Source organism: Fukomys damarensis, unplaced genomic scaffold (genome assembly GCF_012274545.1).
Source record: "Fukomys damarensis isolate Sample0158 unplaced genomic scaffold, DMR_v1.0_HiC HiC_scaffold_24, whole genome shotgun sequence".
Lineage (NCBI taxonomy): Eukaryota > Metazoa > Chordata > Mammalia > Rodentia > Bathyergidae > Fukomys > Fukomys damarensis.
Genome location: NW_022900936.1, coordinates 44,698,035 through 44,717,247, shown reverse-complemented (window position 1 = coordinate 44,717,247; position 19,213 = coordinate 44,698,035). Strand labels below are relative to the sequence as shown.

The window sequence follows — 19,213 nt, the reverse complement described above, 5'->3', positions numbered from 1 at the left end:
GTGAAGAAAGTCTAGTTTAGTTAACTGTTGTACTGCTGTTGATTTCTTAGGTTTTTTTTTATTCATTTTTATTGGTACATTTTAGGTATACAATATGACATTCATCATGGTGAATTTGTGCCTTTGCATGATGTATCTTGGTTCTTGTTTTTTTCTCCATTCCCCTTTCCCCTCTTCAACCCATCCACCCTTCCCTATTTACAAAGATTGTGTTTCCTTTGTGGGAGGAGTAGGGGAAAGGAAAGAAGGGAAAGAGTTTCTTAGTTTTGCCAACTATTTCATGGTTATATAGGATGTTAACATTGAGAGAATTCAGGGGAAGTGTACCTGGAAATTATGTGTTGTTTTTGCAACTATTCTGTAAATCTGAAATTATTTCAAAATATAAAGTTAAAGAAATAAGTAAGATAGCCTTTGTTATGGAATTTAGATCTAGAATGTGTGCCAAAGGGTTTATAAGTTCAGAGGTGGGGCTTCTGGAAGGTGATTGGATCATGGGGGTGCTATACACATCTGTGGATTAAGCCACTAATGATTTAGAACTCAATGTGCTCTTAGGATGTGGGCCTGGTGCATGATCTGGAAGGGTACATCCTCCTCCCTTGGCTCTTGCCCTTTCTCTCTGCTTATAGGCTGCCAAGAGTTAAGCACCTGTTTTCTACCATACCTTCTACATCCTGTATCTTCCTTGTAGCTAGGCGATCAAGGACTAAAACTGGGAGCCAAAATAAATCTCTCTTCCAAGTTGAAGACGTGGGGTGATATGTCCCAGTGATGAAAAAGTGATTAAGACACCTGCAGTTATACTATTAATTAATAGTTATAATTGCAATAGCTATAATAGTATAATCACTCTATTATAAATATTAATGTTATATTAATAATTATAATAGTTACACTATTAATTCATTCAGCATATCTGGAGGAGTAACTCCAAATCTCTTCGACAGTTACTGCCAATGATCATAAAGTTACACACACATTTGTGGCTCTTACTAGTTATTCATGTTGGGACCCTGTTTCACAGATTATAAACCTGCCCCATAGGTACTATCTCATGAAATTTTCAACAGTCCTGTGAAATATTCCCATTTCCAAGCAGATGAGAGACCAAGGCACAGAGAAGGAAGGGGCTTGCGTCAGGTTGTTCAGGTACTCTTGTCTTCTGTGTATTCAATGACAAAAGGCCTCGGTCGTCTCAACAAAATTCACACACAGCCTGGTGATTCTTTATTATACAAGGGGATAGGCAAAAGCATAGATTCATTTTTTTCAGAGACTCCCCATCAAGTATTCCCAGTGATGCAGTTAATATAACAAAAAGAAATAGTTGATTTACTGAGTGCTTGCAATGTGCCAACATCATTAAATAAGATGCAAATTCCACTGTGAAGACTGGAGTCTTCATTAGGATCCAGAATTAGAAAAGGCCTAGCTTCAAGGATTCTGACTTGCATAGGTTGAGTACTCCCAATTCTAGAAGTTCAAAAACCTCCTTTCTTATCTAAATGAGAAGAAAAAAAAAAAAAAAAAAAAAAAAAAGGTTAAGGTCAAGCAAAGATGGTAAAAAAATTCAGCCATCTGAGCTCCCGAGTATTTACACAGCTGCTTTGGCCACAATCAGAGTACAAAAGTTCTAATTCATTATTTGATTCTAAATTGAAAGAGTCATATAAAGTGATTTTATAAAGAGGCACTTTATAAAACATCAGTTTCATTAAAAGTGTCTTTTTGTTTGCAGACATTCAAAATAAAATGTCATGCAAACATGGTTTAAGAACTCCAAAGTATTCTGTCTATAACCCAGATTATATACAACATTCCAATGTTATTGCTTTAGGCTAACTATTAATGGCATAAACATAATAAAACCAACTATGATTGTATTGGGGATCGAACTTGGGTCCTTGTGCTTGCCAGGCAAGTGGAGGAAACACTGAGCTAAATCCCTGGACCGATGACAATATTTTTAAAGTTTTTTTATTTTTTACAGTACTGGGGAATGGCCTAGGGTTCCTGCACTAAACGGTATCCCTGGCCTTTTAAAGCTTTTTTATTTTGAGACAGGGTCTTGCTAAGTTGCTCAGGCTGGGTTCAAATTGTGATTTTCTTAGTTCAACCTCCCAGAGTCCTCGGATTACAGGTATGCACCACTGTGATGGCAACATTTTTTGGAATTATTTCTCATTATTATAATCAGAAAACTAGTAGATTACTCAGACTCAAAGCTATTACAAAAATATGGCTTCATGTTCTTGACATCAAATTTGTTTACTAGTTTTTAAAAACCAGAGGGCAGATTGCAGGGTGTATTTCTGTGTGTGTGGTATATGTATATGTGGGGAACTAAGTGAATTGTCTTTGAACCTGCACTAATACTACTCATCAATAAATCAGGTTTGGTTAATCTAGGAACATAGTTTCATGTGATAAATTAATTTTGCTGGAGAAGTAATTCCAGTTCTCTTTGACAGTTACTGCCAATATTTACTCCTGGTTGGAGACTGGCAGCCATGTTTGTTACTGAGTACATCTTTTTTTTTTCCTAACATTTACTTAAAAAATTACACTAGACTGAAAAATTGGTCCTGTGTTATCATAGGTGCGTAATCACATGGTGGGCAGCAAAATCAATTTTTCACATTTTGACAGTAATGAATGGCTTTCATAAATACATAATGAGCTAATGCTGTCCCCGCAAAGGCATTCAATCAGCTGATTCTAATCTATAGGGACATCAAGAAATTTTTCCATCTCAGAAGACCAAAACATCTTCCTAAATTAAATAAGTGAGTTTTGGGGGATGTGGAGATGCCAGCAATGAAGCAAGTTTGTGTCCCCCTTCCTCCTCCGGAATTACACAGATGAAAATGAAAGGCAAAGACATCACAGGAAAAGTACTAAGTCTTCAAATCTTCCAGGCTTTCAAAGGTAAAGTACATATGTTTTCCTAGGGGACAAGTGGGTCATTGGTCATTTATTGAGCAACAAAGCAGAATCCTACAGTAAATGGGAAAGACACAGTTATATGCAAAGGCTTGGGGTAGCCCACACAACTGTAATTCCTCCGAGTTAAAAGACAGAAATTATTTCAAAAGCCAAAATATACTAGCTCACCATGTCAAAGACTTTACTACTGTTTGAAGTCAAGTTCAAATTGAAAATAAAACAAAACAAAACAACAACAACTAACAAAAGGTAAAAGACAATTGCCTCGGGAATGTCCATCATTCTTCTCAACTTCTGATCTCTCCAGTTCCAGTCAAAAACCAGAAACTTTAAGGGGTTCAAGTTAAGGCCACCTGAAAGAGACAGCAAGAAAGCTGTTATAAGTAAAGACCTCATAACAAACATTAAAATGATTTTTTTTTCTGGTTGCTTTTGCCTCACTTGCTGTCCTCTCCCCCATCAACTAATCTCTGCATGTTAAGTGCTGCCCTTGCCTGATGGGAAACTGAGGCAGCATCTGGGACTGGCTCTCCTGAAGTCCTCTCACAGCTTCTGAGGAAGGCAGATGGGCTGTTTCAGTTAAATCTGCCCCATGCAGTTTCGTGTACTGGCCAAGCTTCCATTTCATGAAACCCAGAATGTGGTGACTCCTTCCTGACAGGGATATGATAAATTCTACCCTGCAGGTGGAGGCAGTGTCCTTTCAGAGGAGTGGAGTACAACAGAATATGCATGACAGAGGAATGTGCATGAGAAGGAGGACAGGTGGGTTTTAGGTGGAAGAGGAAGTTTCCATGAGTGGGCTCTACTCAAAGTCCGCTATCTTTTGATGAGGCTGGTCAATAACTTAGACTCCATTGCCTCTGTTTTCCTGTCTATCTAGAAAACAATTATTGAATGTGGGGTTGGAGGAGACTTCAGGGATTGTCCAATCCTCAGAGGTCTTGGGAGTTGGGCACACAGCTCTTCCTCCTGCTCCAAGTTGTTGGTTGTCAAACTTGCAAATGCCTGCAGCCTTCCTCTGCTGCAGCAGTTCTCAGCATTTCCCCTAGCTATTTCAATATTCTTCTCTCTGACCCCAATACTTGTTTCATATCTCTTGCAATTAAAATATCTTATTTAAAAATTTCTCTGCAAAATAAAACTGAAAATATTGAACTGAGAAAGATAATAGGGTGATAGTCTTTCTTTAAAAATAATTTACTGCTGGTGGGAAGCAAGTCTGGAATGAAAGTTGGCATTATATAATAAAAGCATTAAAATGCTTATTGCTTGACAAAATAGTTTTCCTTCTGTGGTGTTCCGTAGAAACACTAGAAACTTAAACTTACTTGCAAAGATGATCAATGCAGTGTTATATATACACTGGTACCTTGATTCATGAAATGATTTTTTTCCATGATTCTGTGTGTAGAATTTGTTCTACAAACATGGAAAGAATTCAGTTCCTGAACTTAGGTACCACTGTAATCATGAAAATTAGAAAAGACTCAAGTATCCTACCATAAAAATATTGCAAAAAATATAACTTTACAATAGGTTGTTATAAAGATATTATAGAGAAAAACATAAACCTATTTTATAACAAGTCTGATGAGATATAGTAAGTGAAAACAATAGGTTGTAAAAGTATGATATACTATGATGTCTGCTTTATAAAAATATATAAATATGTAGAAAAAAGACCGAAAAGATGGAGATACTTCAAAGAACTAGTATTAGTGGTTCCATTTGTCCTAGCTATTCCTCTGCTGGATATCTCTCCAAAAGAATTAAAAGAATCATACCACAGTGATATATCTGCACCCATATTTATAGTGGCACAGTTTGTAACAGCTAAAACTTGGAAACTGCCCAATTGCCCATCAGTTGGAGCCTGGATAAAGATGTGGTTTTTCTACGAAATGGAATATTACTCAGCCATAAAGAATGAGAAACTAGAGTCATTCATAGGAAAATGGACGCATATTGAGGCCATACACTTAAGTGAAATAAATAAGACACACATGTGTAAATACTGAATACTTTCTCTGGTGTAAAAACTAAAAGTGTAAATAAGATCCAAATTATATAACTGATAATGTGAAATAGGAAGAAAAGGGCTAAAGGTGTAGGGGAAGTGGGAAGGGTCGGGGAAAGGAAATAAGGGACAAGAAAAAATATGAGAAAAGGAAAAAATGGAAACAAAGTCTTTGTAAGTAGGGGAGGTTGGAGGAGGTGAAGGGAGGGAATGGGTTTGAGGAAAAAATGAGAACCAAGATCTTTCATGTAAGGTACAAGATCCTAATGATGAATATAACTGTACTGTATACTTTGAAGGTACAAAGAAATTCAATAAGATAAAAAAAGACTGAAAAGAAATATATTCATTATGCCAATAAGATGTTGCTCTAAGATGATTTTTTTTTCTTTACCTTTTTGTGTTTTTCTTGTCTCGCAGTCAGAAGATGCCTGTCATTATTAAATTAAAACAACAAAATTCAGGCTGCAATTGTACAGATCCCAATGTTATGGGATACCTTCCAATGTGTGGAAACCCTCCTTATATATCAGCCATTTAAATATCTTAAGCCATATATAGCTACATAAAATGAGTTATGTACTGTTAGTCTCACTTTGTTAGATTTTTTCAGTTTCTAGAGTGCAGGGGCTTAAAAATTTTTTTTTTGAGGCTTAGAGAAGGTCAATAAACTAAAAATTCTCTGGTGGATCTTGTCTGGAATACTTGGTAGGTATAGCAATAAAAGAGTTGGGGAGGATTATTCCAGAATACTCATATTTTATCCATAGAAACTACATTTTTTTGTTTAGATATTTTTTAGAATATTGTAAAAATAAGCAATTATTTTAAACAAATTTCAGAAAAACATGCTTATGAAAACAAGGTTATTTTGAAAACTGACAGCCCGACACTAAGCAAAAAGTGTTATAAGGAAGCAAGACATCAGTTAACAATATCACACACACACTTCTTCAATTATACTGCTGGTTATCTTGAGAAATGTAGTGGGAACTCCAAGAATTTCAGATATAGTTCTGGGCTATGGCATGATTTGCTTATCATGTTTTATTTTTTCCAACTTTAAAATATAAGGTTGAAAGGTAATACTTTATGAAACTGAATCAAATGTATATCCAAGGAAAATTCCTCTCTTTTTATATACATGTAATCTTTGTTTCTGATTCTACGCTAGTATTTTATCTTTTTGTTGGTTTGTTTCACCCCACCCTCAGTACTGGGGGCTGGACCCAGAGCCTCACACATGCTGGGCAAGCTGTCTGCCACAGAACAACACACCCAGTTCTTTTCTTTTTCTTAACATTTTGACAATGGTCGTGCTAAGTTGCCCAGGCTAGGCTGAATTTATGATCCTTCGGCTTCAGCTTCCCCAGTAGCTGGTATCACGGGTGTGTGTCACCACACTCAGCTTTGTTGTTGTCTTAAAAGTTTTGATTATCAACTATTTAAACCTTCAAGACTAAATTGTCTTCCTTTAGCTAAAATGAAGACAATTGTTCAAAAATTTTCAATATTACACCTTTGGCCCCTTTCTGAAGAATAATAAAAATTAAGTTTAATTAATGCTTATGCTCTTAATGGGAAAAAGTCTAACTTTGTTTTTCCTTCCCATTAAGTTATTGGTACATTTAAAGCAAACAATACAGTTGCATTTATTATTGGAATCATGTACCTTTACATGATGTATATTGGTTCTTATTTTTTTCCCCATACCCCTGCCATCACTTCACCCCCTTCATTCTTCCCTATTTACAAAAACTTGTTTCCATTTTTCCTTTTTTCATATTTTTTAAAGCAACTAGAAGGCGTAAAAAATATGGCACTATTCCAAATCAGATGCCAGTAAAAATGGCATCAGTATAAAGACCTAAGCAAATATCAAATGCATGAGATTAATAAATAGAACGTCATGCAATGATTTTGTTTTAGCAAGAACAAGAAGCTTAGTAACAGGTAAAAGAAACATATGGCAATATAATGAATACATTAAGCTAAATAACCATAATTTTTTAACATATTCTCTGATCATAACTGCTTGATTTTGAATAACTACATTTTAGCTTCATATTTTAAATTAAAGGCTATCCTACAAAGCTAATTGAACACCTGTATACAAATTTAGACCATAGAATACCAGAGTAATAGGAGACATTATTCAAAGATGAATAAGAAGGTTCTATTCTTTTTTCATAATTGCTGTAATAAGGTTGTAAAGGATTGATGTTTTCTTTGTTTTTCCTAAGCTACTACTTCTGGCTCTTCAGGAATTTGATTCTCTTTTTTAGAATCTTTAGGGGAAAGTCTGAAGAATTCTCCAATTCATTTTGCTACTTGGGTTTTGGACATACACAAAGTAGATTTTCTTGTGAATACTTATTTTCAGTTTTCCTCAATGAAAGTAATGTAGAATTAGTGGCAGAGGTGGAGGAACCCAGTAACTTCCTGGGGGCTCGAGAGCTCACCAATTTCCTGTAAGTGCTTGGGACAATGTCTGCTTTAGTTCACACCATATTAGACCACAAAGAGACAAGGGAAACCCACTGACTTCCTGGCTCAGGGTGTTTCACTGGACAAGGACCTTGAATGTGTTTTATATACCAGCTTCAAACAGAATGGGAATCCCAAGTGACCAAGACTCAATTACCTAAGAAGTAAGTACTCAACACATCCAGTTCTACAAAGTCCAGAGAATGCAAAATGGTGGACAAAGGCCCTGTGGATCTACAACTTTCTTACAGCAATCAGAATTCTGAGTGTGTTTAGGTGGGAAAACACATTTGTTTGCTGCAATACTTATAGTTTCTCATTGCATTTTACTTACTTTTGGCTTCAGAGACTAATGTCTCAGTTTCCCTTTGGGTAATTAACACAGAAATCACATTTCTTTGTATCTCAAATGTAGTTTCTTAGCTTCACATGAGAGTAAGGCAAACTTTTAGTTCTGGGTAGCAGCATCACTGCTCTTTTCATACCTTGTTTAATGAGTTCTTTAATTCTCCCTGGAGTTCCTACACCCAGATGCACGACACGCTTCTCTAACAACTTCACCTGCTCCTGGACCTATTCCAATATAGAAAAGAAGAAAGGAAAGGAACAATCATTTTAAAAGTCAATCAGCTGGGTATTGTGGTGTGCTATATCACCTGTATTCAGGCGGCTGAGACAGGTGGATCATGAGTTTGAGGCCAGCTTGGGCAAGAACTTGCCTTAAACAACAATAACAAACAAACAAACAAAAACCAAACACAAACCAAACAACAATAAAAAACAATCATAGGCCAATTTAAAGCATTTTATCTCAAAGTTAAGGGCAGAGGAGAAGGAACAAATATAAATATAACTACTCTTGATTAGGATCAACTTCCAGAGCAAAGAAGAAAACCCTAGAAAACTGGCAAACCCTCAATGAATCCAAGGTCAAATGCCACTTTCTGTAAAAGAGCGAAATGTGGCAGAGGTGTGGCTACTGTAGGGTACTAGATACAGAAGCACAAAATTCAAAGAAAACCAAAATGCTTGCTAAATATGTAATATAAAATGGGAAAAAGAGGTTGAAGGGAAAAAGCTAAGGTCTGGGAGTGACTCTTAGGGATCTCTTATACCCCCTCCATCAGAAACTACAGACCCTTGCTTACCTTTATGTGTTTTGCAAACAATTTTATAACTTTGCTTTCTCCTCTGAATGCTGTCATTGACCTAATGAAAGGAACATATTAATGCTTAAGAAACTCATTCTGGGCTGTGTTGACTACTGAAGTATTATATCTTGCTTTAAAGAATGTACATATATGTTTATACACATGTTTATTTCCATACAGAAATATTCTGAAATTTTCAGGTTAGTCCATCTCTTAATAAAATTGGCATGGGAGGTTAAGGCAAGATAGTGAGTTTGAGGCCAGCCTGGGCAACATAGTGAGACCATGTCTCAAAAACAAAAAATCAGAAATAGGGTGGCTTTTTACTCAGGCACATAGCTGGGTTTGCTTCTGTCATACCTAAGGTTAATCTCAGTTAGACTTCTTTAATTCTGCAACATATGGATCTGCCTTTCTCTAACCATACAGAATTCTTATGCTCCTATGAGAAGAATTTATCTTTGAATTTTATAATGTAACTTTTACACAAAATTGGCTGCAAGAGAAATCCTAGAAAAGCAATATCAGCCTGTACTCTGTAAAGCCTAAGAGTATCTACAAAGGTCTCTTTGTGGGAGCTGTGCAGGAAACCCCTGGGTTGACCTGACAGTGAGAAGGCTTATATCCTTCTATCAGCAGCCCCACTATTTTCACTCTGAAGTCTGAGCTTCTCTGTGTAATTTCACAGATGGAAATCCTTCAGCCAAAAGGAAAGAAATGAAGAAAGAAAGGGAATGGAGAGGAAGCACAGAAGGAAAAAAAAAGAAAAAACAGACACAAAGGACTGGCTGACTGGGCTATGAGAACAGGTAGGCATTACAAATGATTGAGGCTATTGGGAAGTTAGGTGTGAGGATGGAGGGGAACCAGAGAGCATGTGCCCCAGTAAAGGGATCAGCCAGTCCCACCTAAGGCTATTAAGATGTGAGATTGTGGGCCTGGTGTTGAGACCAGATTTTTTGAGAAGCCACACATCTTTTTTAATATATATACTCTGATTTTAATGATGGGCAACTCATTCAAAATTTTAAGAAAGGAAATAGTTATGGGGCAAACTTGATCCCTTGGACTGTTAATGTGCAACTCTTACCTACATGCCAGCTGGCTTATGTAGTTTCTAGGTATTCAATAATTTGGATCTAGCTACATCTAGTCAGACTGCCAGTGCTTGGGGAAGGGTTAGTCAGTACCTTATACAACTACTTTTACTAGCTATAGCGGAGCGACCCCTCAGCCTGTACCAGTGGCTGCTCTATAAACAGCCACTTATTTCCTCTGCCCATTGTTGCAGAGATGATACCAATAATGTTCTTACTATGTGCCACAGAAAAAGCTCTATTTCTCAGGGAACCGTTTTTAAATCCAGAGAATACTATGAATCTGCCACATGGTAATGTTTCCTGACTTATTCTGGCTGCTAGAATGTATAGGCCCATAGAAATTGTGGACACAACTGAACAGGACTTTACGGAAGTGAGTCTGAACAATGACCCTTACTTACCTGATTTTATGAATTTAATTTTTTCTTTATGTCAATTTTGTTACCAGTTTTTGTTTCAGTTGTTGTTTGTATTTCTACATGTCATCTAAAATTCTGTTATGAGTTGAAGTGGATATAAATGAACAGCAAGAACAACAAAAACAACAAAAATATAATTTTTTTGGTACTACGGATCGAACTTGGGTCCTTGCACTTGCGAGGCAGGCAGCAGAACCACTGAGCTAAATCCCCAGCCCAGTAGAAACTATTTTAACTGATATGAGGACAACCTAATATAGGAGTATTACTTTCTTTTATATATCATTATGTTTTGAGAAATATCATTGACCAGGAATACATGAGTTTACAAAATAGTGAATCATGCTATACAAGTTCTATTGAAAATGAGGTTTTACTTGCATATTGGCTTTCTCTATGGCAAAGTTAACCAGAAAGACAATTTAACAGAGCTCATATCCCTCAAGAGAACAGATGTTCTCATAAAAGTTAGAATTATTGAACATTAGTCTTTATAAATATAGCTTGTGCTCCCTGCTCAGAAGTCACCTTTTGCAAATCATTTAACCTTGAAATGGATCATAATATTACTGGCAACACAGAAATAGTGAGAATTTATAAATGAAGTATGACAACACAGTGCTTTTATACCCCTTACAAAAGAATTTATATACATTAAAAGCTCAAATCAATTTGACAATTTATTATTAAGAGTTCACCTCTAGGTCAACCTCTTTGCCATTATTATTTTAATCAGAGATGAATTCTATAGTTGTTGGCTTTTAAAAGCACTGAAAAGTCAACGCAAATTGGTCCGACTTCAGGATAAACAAATATAGCTAACCCAAGAATGGGGTATTGAAGATCAATTATATTTGGAAGCAAGTTGAAAGGAACACTTGCTTTACTGGGAAGGTGATACAATTTAGTGCATGTACATAAATAGGAAAAGGAGCATTTGAAAAGCTATTAAAGTTTAACAATTATTTTTTTAAAATCATGATTTATAAAAATATACTCCAAATAACTTTTGAGGGGCTGACAGTAGTATGGCTTAGTCTAGCTGACCAAGTTTCTTTTTTTTTTTTTTTTCATGACAGATTTTTTTCTTTGTTTTGTCTCCTGTCAGAGTCCGGCTCCCAGAAAGGGTTACCCCCAGTAAATTCCATCTTACTCTATCAGTTCTTCTCTAGGGAGCTGAATTTTACCCTGAACCAATGGAGAGCTTTTTGTTGATTCTAAAAAAAGTGCAGTAAATGAAAAGCTAAGTAAAAACATAGGCAACTTTTCTGTAACATAAAATTTTTGCATTTAAATGATTGGTCTTTATGAAATTTATCTTGGTTTAAGAAATGAGATATGAACCTAACTTCATTTTTACAGATAGCTATGCAGTGCTCCAAACCAATTTATTAAGTAATCGATGTTTCTCTGCTGATTTCTGATTTGTCACCTTAGCCATATACTACATTTTCATATGCATTTAAGTCTATTTCTCAAAGACATTCATGAAAGAGGAATTTTGGAGCTGAGGATTTACCTCAGTGGTTTTGCCACCTGCATTGCAAGCACAAGGACCAGAGTTCGATACCCAGTCCCCTCATCCTGCCAAAAAAAAAAGAGGATTTTCAAAGGTGCTTCAGAAAGTGGCAAAATGATGGGATAAGTGTGTATGACTCAAGGGGAAATATTTTGAGAAGGATAGTAATGTGTTTATTACTGATATATGTGTTTATTACTGTAATAAATTACAAATTTAAAAATATTCACTGTAAATTTTGACCATATCTCATATGTAGATGTTTTCTTTATATAGATTTTGGTAAGTTTATTCTTTGGTATTCTATCATTCGTCCATCCCTGTCCTCCACAATGCATTTCTTCACATATCAGTTGAAGATCCTTTAAAGTGATGGCTCAAATCCCAGGATTCCTCTCTACAAACTTCTTCAACAGCATCCTTCCTTAGTGTCTTTAGGTTTACTGTGCCTTCTACTGAATGGACTGTCCTCCTAGAAGGTGGATTAGTTCTTTTCTTCACTTTGTTCAAGCCTCCTCTCAAACATCTCCTTAGAGAAGGTTTCTATGACTCTAATCTTTTATAAAGTCCCCATCTACTTCCATTCCTTTTTCATACTTTATTTTTTCTCCATATGACTTATCACTCTACCTAACATTATAACATATGTTTCCTTGCTTACTATCTGTCTTCCCACTGTAGTAAGTTCCATGAGGGCAGAGACTCTGTTTTGCTCATTGCTGTAGCTCTAGCATGTAGAACACATCAGGTTGCCATGCATCAGTTATTTCGCAAACACTTAAGAAAGAAGTAGAATTGGTGAAGCTTCTGACCTAATGAGCTCTAGAGCTCGGACAGCTGAGCTGCAGATGATCAGCATCAGGACCGACTTCTTCTCACTGTGATTTTTCCGAAGTTTTACCCATTTAGGACAAACTAAAACAAACAAACATAGAAACAAATCACAGAAATTTACTCTATAGCAAAAGTTTCTAAAGCTGAGTATTTTCCAATTACTTGTTAGTGTTTAAGCAAAACGAACATAATGATCGCTGTTCATTGCAATTCTATTTTTTGATTGTTCTGGATATTCAATTAGAATAACATGTAATTAATTAAAATACATATTATAGCAAGCACCTAAATGTGACTAATTTTTGAAATAAGTAAAAATATTTATACTAATAAATTTTCAATATTTTAATTTGTTTGAGGCTTGAAGGTAGTCTTGACTAAGTAGGAGAAGAATTCTAATTCAATACTGTTAAATTTCAAAATGATACCCACAATAAAACATACAATGGAATTCACATTTAAATAAAAGCCAATAGTTCTCACACAGTATTCTAAGCACTTAACATACATTTTAAAGCTCACATAATAGCAAGATTGACTCTATTATTACCTACACTTACATTTGCTGAATTTGTTGCTGAGAGGTAAGTGAACTCAGGTTAGTTATCATCAGAACTGCTTACAATTTGAAAGAATGTTAAATCTCTACATCTAATATCACTGGCCACAAAATAAATGATAACACGATATGAATAATCTAGTTATCTGTGACTATACACAATTCATACTGAAAAGATTGAGTTGGACTGATTTTGGAATAGCTCTGAGTTCTGAACATGTGAAAAGAATTTCAGGACCTCACAGTTGGTATGGCATAATTATAGTCAAACTTCCTTATCTCTTAACTAACAAAATCAAGTCCAAGGGAGGATTCAGTGATTTGTCCTTGGTCAAACAACAAATTACTGGGGGACATGGGTCCAGAACACTATTCTCTAGGTTCCTAGACCAATAGTTCCAATGTGTTATGAAACAAAAGTGAGACCAAAACTCAAGTTTCCAATGCCAGACCAAAACAAGAATAAATTTAAATAGGTTAAAAATTAACATCAAGATGGAGCCAAAAAAAATCTCCACTTAAAAATTCACTTAAGATAGAAACTTTTGATTTTAAATGTGGTTTTTAAAGTTTAAAAAGAGACATCCTTATTTTTAATAGAATAATATCCTGGTGAATAATTTTGTTAAAAACTAGAGTTTACTTACTTTCTTTTAGGTATGATGAAAAACTGTGAGTCAAATCATTGGTCTTGAGGAAACAGGAATCTAGAAATATGAGAAACAGGCTTTGTAGAAAATTCTGCAAACATGCAATTAAACCAGTTTGAATATAAATGATGTATTCTTTACAAGTTATAAAAATTAGTGAAGCTCATTATGCTTTTTAAAGTGTTTAAGATAACAATAGCATTAAGAGAAATAGTTTTAACCCTCCACAAAATGGCCATAAATTTTTTCAATTTTAATTTTTATTAGTACACAGTACATAATTACATTCCCCATGGGGAGTTGGTAAATGTACATCTTAATTCTTCTCTTCATTCTTTTCTCCTCTTTTCATTCCTTCCTTCCATTTCTTGGTCCACTTCACTTTTGTAAAACATATTATTATCTCCCTATGTCCTCTCTTTTGTTTTGCTATTTATTTATTCTTTCTTTATTTTGTTCTTTATATGTTGTGTTTCTCATAAGAGAAACCATGCAACATGTGAGCTCATGTGTCTGATTTGTTTCACTTAATATATCTGAAGGTACATCGATTTTCCTATAAATGACTCAAGGTTATCCTTCGAGGCAGAGCAGGAGTCCATCTTGTATAAATACCATACTTTCTTTATTCATTCATCTGTTGATGGACATATAGGCAGCTTTCAAGATTTAGCTATTATAAACTGTGCTGCTAGAAACATGGGTAATGTATATATCACTGTAATATGATGTCTTTAACTCTTTTGGGAAGACAACTAGAAGGGAATACCTGGGTTGCATAACCATAATTTCTGACAGTAGGGAAAACAGAAGAAGCTTTTTATATCACTCAACAGACTGATGAAACATTTTTATTTTTCAAACCTATGGAACAGGCAATATTACAAAGACAAAGTGAAATAGCCAAAAAATCTATAAGAGATGCTCAAACCCATTAGTCATCAGAGATAAGTGCAAATTAATACAACTATGAGACAAAACACTCAAGTGGAATGGCAAATGTTAGAAGAAAGATATAATACCAAGTGTTGAGAATACAGGGTGATGTACATGCTTATCACCTTTAGGTGGAAATGTAAACTGGCATACTTTTCTGCAAAGTAGTAACATTCAGATTATATACCCAAGGATGCAAGCATACATAATGGAAAGAAATTCAACTTGGAGGCAAATAAAGGAAAAAAATTCTTCTGTGATCTATTAAGGGACATATATAAAGATATATCCTGGGAATATTTGTGGTACTGAGATGTGGGAGGCAGCCTAAGTGTCCATATATGGGAAAATGGATGAGTAATATTTGGTAGATGAAAACATTGGAATACTATGCTAGATTTAGTTGCAATGAATTAGATGTACATAAAGTCACAAAGGTATACTTAAAAAATATGTGAAGAAACAGAATGGGGATAAGTACAAGGTCATTTAGTTAAAATTTAAAACGTATCCTCAGAAACATGACATATTTTATAAAAATATATACATATTTGAAAATGTATAGGAATATATTAGAATGAGGGAAGGAAAGAATGTTTATTTGGAAAGAATGGGAATAATGTATCAAGATACAAACTCACATTGAAGACAACACATTAAAATAAAACATGGCCCTTGTTGACCAAAGACAATCATCACTGTATCAGTTATGTAACTGACTCAGTATGTATTGACTCTGCACCTGAGATTATAAAAAAGCAACATCATGATTATCAATCTCTTGCTCAGACTGTCAGGGAATAAACTATTTCTAAATAAAATGAAATTTATATTGTGACTCAGCACATGTAACTCACATCATGTATCTTATGCTGATGTGGAGCTTTTGATGGTCTTTAAAACTGTAACCCCCTAAGCTTGTATATGATCAGACTGACCAGGATAGTTTTTCACAAAAGATACAGATTCCTAGGGTAGATCCTCCATGGCATAGTGAGCAGACCTGGGCTGCTTTTAAAGAAGTTCCCGGGTTATTTGATTGCAGCTAGCCAAAAGTATTTAGAATCACTGATCTAAACCACTCTAGAGTTATCAGGAGACAGCAGAGGTTTATTAGCTCCCAGTAAAACCTAATCAATGCCCGTGTGTATGAGATTAACATGTACAGCATACAATGTTAATTGAAAAGACATATTCTTGACTTACAGACACAAACAACCTCAAACTAAAGCCAAGTTTGACACCTGCACACTAAATAGAAGTGATATGTTATTATTTATATCCATCTTATGCTTAGGTCCCTTCTCACCTAGCAGTCTTCCTTTCTTTCCTTGGTTTCATCAGGATAGTAACAAGGGCTTCTTTTTTTTAATTTTTTGGTACTGGGATCAAACTCAGGTCCTTGCACTTGTGAGGCAGGTGGTAGAACCACTGAGCTAAATCCCTGGCCCAGGGCTTCTTCTCCTAAAGCTTCAACGATTCTTTAGTTTACTGTGTCTCAACATGACCCAGCATCTTTACTGAGAATGAAAGCCTGTATTTCTAACATGCTTTTCTTACTCTCTAAGCAAACCTATGACTACATATTCTTGTTTGTTACTGAATTCTAATAAAACAATAGCACACTCGCACTGGAATTTAGAAGATTGCTTAAAAGTTTCTTTTGACTTTTATCACTAACAATTCTGGAGAAAATCAACGTTTATGATATTCCGGAGATTACATAATAGCAGTGGTACTCTTTAACTCACAAACCTTTCTTAAGTTCAAAGTATGCTCTAACAAAGAACAAGAATGGAAAACTGACCGTTCTAGTAAAAACTGACCCAACTTAGTAAAAGAAGTGCTTTGACTGTAGCTCTTGGCTCTTGTGACAGAGCCATCAGGACATGGAGCTCACACTGAAGGAGCTGGGTGCTGAGAAGAGTGGATTCTAATTGTTGCTGGGGCCATCTGGGATCAGTGAGCCTAAAACCCTTGCTCACGTGCAAAAACACTCTTCAGTTCCCCAAAGGCAATTTTCTTATAAAAGAAACAAAGGGGTCACTCGCGTCTCCAAACCCAATGTGCAATTTTAATAAAAGCACATTTTAATAAAAACTTCTAGTTTTCTGACAGCTCCCAGTGAGAGAAATTCTGAAAGTACACTGGGATCACTGGGACAGTCTTTCTGAAGTTTTGCTTGGGATGAAAAAGAATATTGCAGCTTCAGCAGAGTTGAACTGTGTTTAAAAATGTGAATTACTGTTCTTGTATACTGTAATTGTTTACATGGGCTGGTGGGGTGTCAAGGACTTGACAGGTTGTGCTGATGCTCTTAGTTGAGTCTTAAAAAGTAAATATGAACTCTAAAGAAAGGCATGAGTTCAATATATTTTTGTCTTTGCTTGCATTTTATAACTTTTAACGAGTGAGTTTAAAATCATTTAATTTCCTAAGAAAAATAGCACCATTTGGAAAAAACTGGTGTTATGAAGAATGTAAATGCACTTTTTTATTTTTATTTTATATAATTTAAATTGACTTTCTGACTGTCTTAAAGTTGAAACTGTTAAGTTGAATAAAAACTTATGCTGCAAACTGCTAATTTCATTGCATAACAAGGAACATACACATGTTTACAAATGGCTTAAAGATTTGCATGGGCAGTGTGCATTTATAACAAACTCCTAACTGCACAGAACCTTGGTAGCTCAAAATTTAGGTGTACACATTTACCCAGTTGAGCATTTTTAGAATAACTACTGCACAAATTGACAATAGGTCATTCTCCACCCCCAACCCCCTTCCCTCTCCCCGACATCCCAACTCATGGAAAAATTCTATGGACTGAAAAAAGTCCCAAGGTGAAAGGACTGGACTGCCTTGATTGACATGGGGAAGGGGGTTAGTAGACTGTGTATTGGCAGTAGAGGCTGCAGACCAATGATGTGTAGTTTTAATGACCAGCACACAGGGCAAAAGCATTTTGCACAGTGTTGGCTTTCCAGTCTTGCACTTACAAATAAGGTCTAGGGGAAATAAGGTCTAGCATGGAAAACATTTGGTGTTTTCCCCTTTAAAAAAATTGCTTTTGTTTAAAATTTGATTGCCTTAACTACTGTAAGCATAGCCTATTTTTGTGCTTAAGATACTGAATGGAAAACTCCATTGTGTGTTGCTGGACTGTTTTGGAAATATTTGGTCAAATGTGTGTTAATTTGACTGTAATGGCATTTAAAGCAAACAAACAAAAAGCTGTGAAATGGCCATGGAGCATTATCTTTAGTTTCTTGAAGAGTTTCTAGTTTTTTAAAAATACAGTTTATGTTAAAATAATTTTTATTAATTTAGAGAAGACAATCAATGTCTGTGAGAAAAATGGACTTTCTTTTGGATTTTCTTTTTGTGGTCACTGTGAGTGAGTGCTTCTTCCTTTTCTTAGTTTCCCATTCTTCCTTTGTTCCAAAACTTAGACTGACATCTAGCTTTGACAATCATAGTGTGTTTTATTATCCTGAGGGGGAATAACTTATAATGCTGCTTAGTTTTGTACTATTGCTATGTTGGTGAATTTTTAAACTGTGTGCTAACCGCAATAAACTATATGAACTGAGAAAGAAAAGCATATCACAAAAAAGAATTATAAAAATTCAGGGAACACATTATTTTTTAGCTTCTCAAGCTTCTGTAAGACATAAAGTTATAGTGGAAAAAGGAAATCAAGCAAACCTTGACTATTTCCAAAAGTAGCATCAGTTATTCTTAGCATCTATAAATAGATAATCTAACCAGGAGTACCCTATTTATAGTTTGCTTTTATGACCACATCTATTCTAGTCTATCCTTGCCCAAAAGAGTTACAGAATATATACAAATTTAACATTGATTAAAAGTAGTTGTTTTAATTTTGCAATAACTTTTAATTATAAATATTCTAAGGCAGTAGATTTGAAATTGTAATAGACCTAAAGAATTGCCTGGATTAATCATCTCTAAACCTTGCTACCCATGCAGAGTTTTCTCACTACATTTAGATAGCTTGCTTGAAAAAAATCTGAGCTATATATTGAAATATTATCCTAAAAACAATACCAAGGAAATCCCTGCTAGGATGCTAATTATGGCAAAGTCATAGTCAACCAAAGTTGCATATCTATATTTTTAAAAGTGTGTTTTATCTTTAATTTGACTTCTAACCTTCTTAGGACTTCTTATTCCTTGAAGAGTCTGCTAAAAGCACATATGCTACAATCTTTCTTTCTCTTTTTTTTGTACCAGGGATCAAACCTAAGACCTTGCACTTGGGAGGAGGTGTGGTGCCACTGAGCTAAATCCCCAGCCTATAATTTCTCTTTTAAACACAGAAAGAAAATACTATAATAAAAATTATGAAAAGAAAATACTATAATCACTCAGTATTAAATTCAACAAATACTATTTGTCACTTTAAGTAGGAAATCATGCAATTGCTAAGTCTATCAAGTCAAGGAAAGGAGTATTAGCACGTGGATAATACATTAATTACTGCTCAGAATACCTAACCATAACACAGTAAGGAAGAAGTGAGCTATTTTGCTTTTCATTCTTAGGAAAATTTAAGCGTGGCT

The 19,213-nt window shown here is 35.2% G+C and overlaps 1 protein-coding gene and 1 pseudogene across 2 annotated transcripts in view; both read right to left on the bottom strand.

The window, feature by feature from the left end:
- Positions 1-1,217: 1,217 nt before the first annotated feature.
- Positions 1,218-19,213, bottom strand: part of Cmss1 (cms1 ribosomal small subunit homolog) — a 358,480-nt gene continuing 340,484 nt past the window's right edge. For both annotated transcript variants that reach the window (XM_010639641.1, XM_019209840.1), the window contains 6 exons: positions 13,686-13,745; positions 12,458-12,560; positions 8,605-8,665; positions 7,942-8,029; positions 3,214-3,302; positions 1,218-1,504 (listed from right to left, as the gene is read on the bottom strand). In XM_010639641.1, the coding sequence (XP_010637943.1) occupies positions 1,421-1,504; positions 3,214-3,302; positions 7,942-8,029; positions 8,605-8,665; positions 12,458-12,560; positions 13,686-13,745 (485 nt within the window). In that variant the 3' untranslated portion in view covers positions 1,218-1,420. The remainder of the gene's footprint in view (positions 1,505-3,213; positions 3,303-7,941; positions 8,030-8,604; positions 8,666-12,457; positions 12,561-13,685; positions 13,746-19,213) is intronic.
- On the bottom strand, positions 7,121-7,479 carry LOC104873102 (annotated as a pseudogene).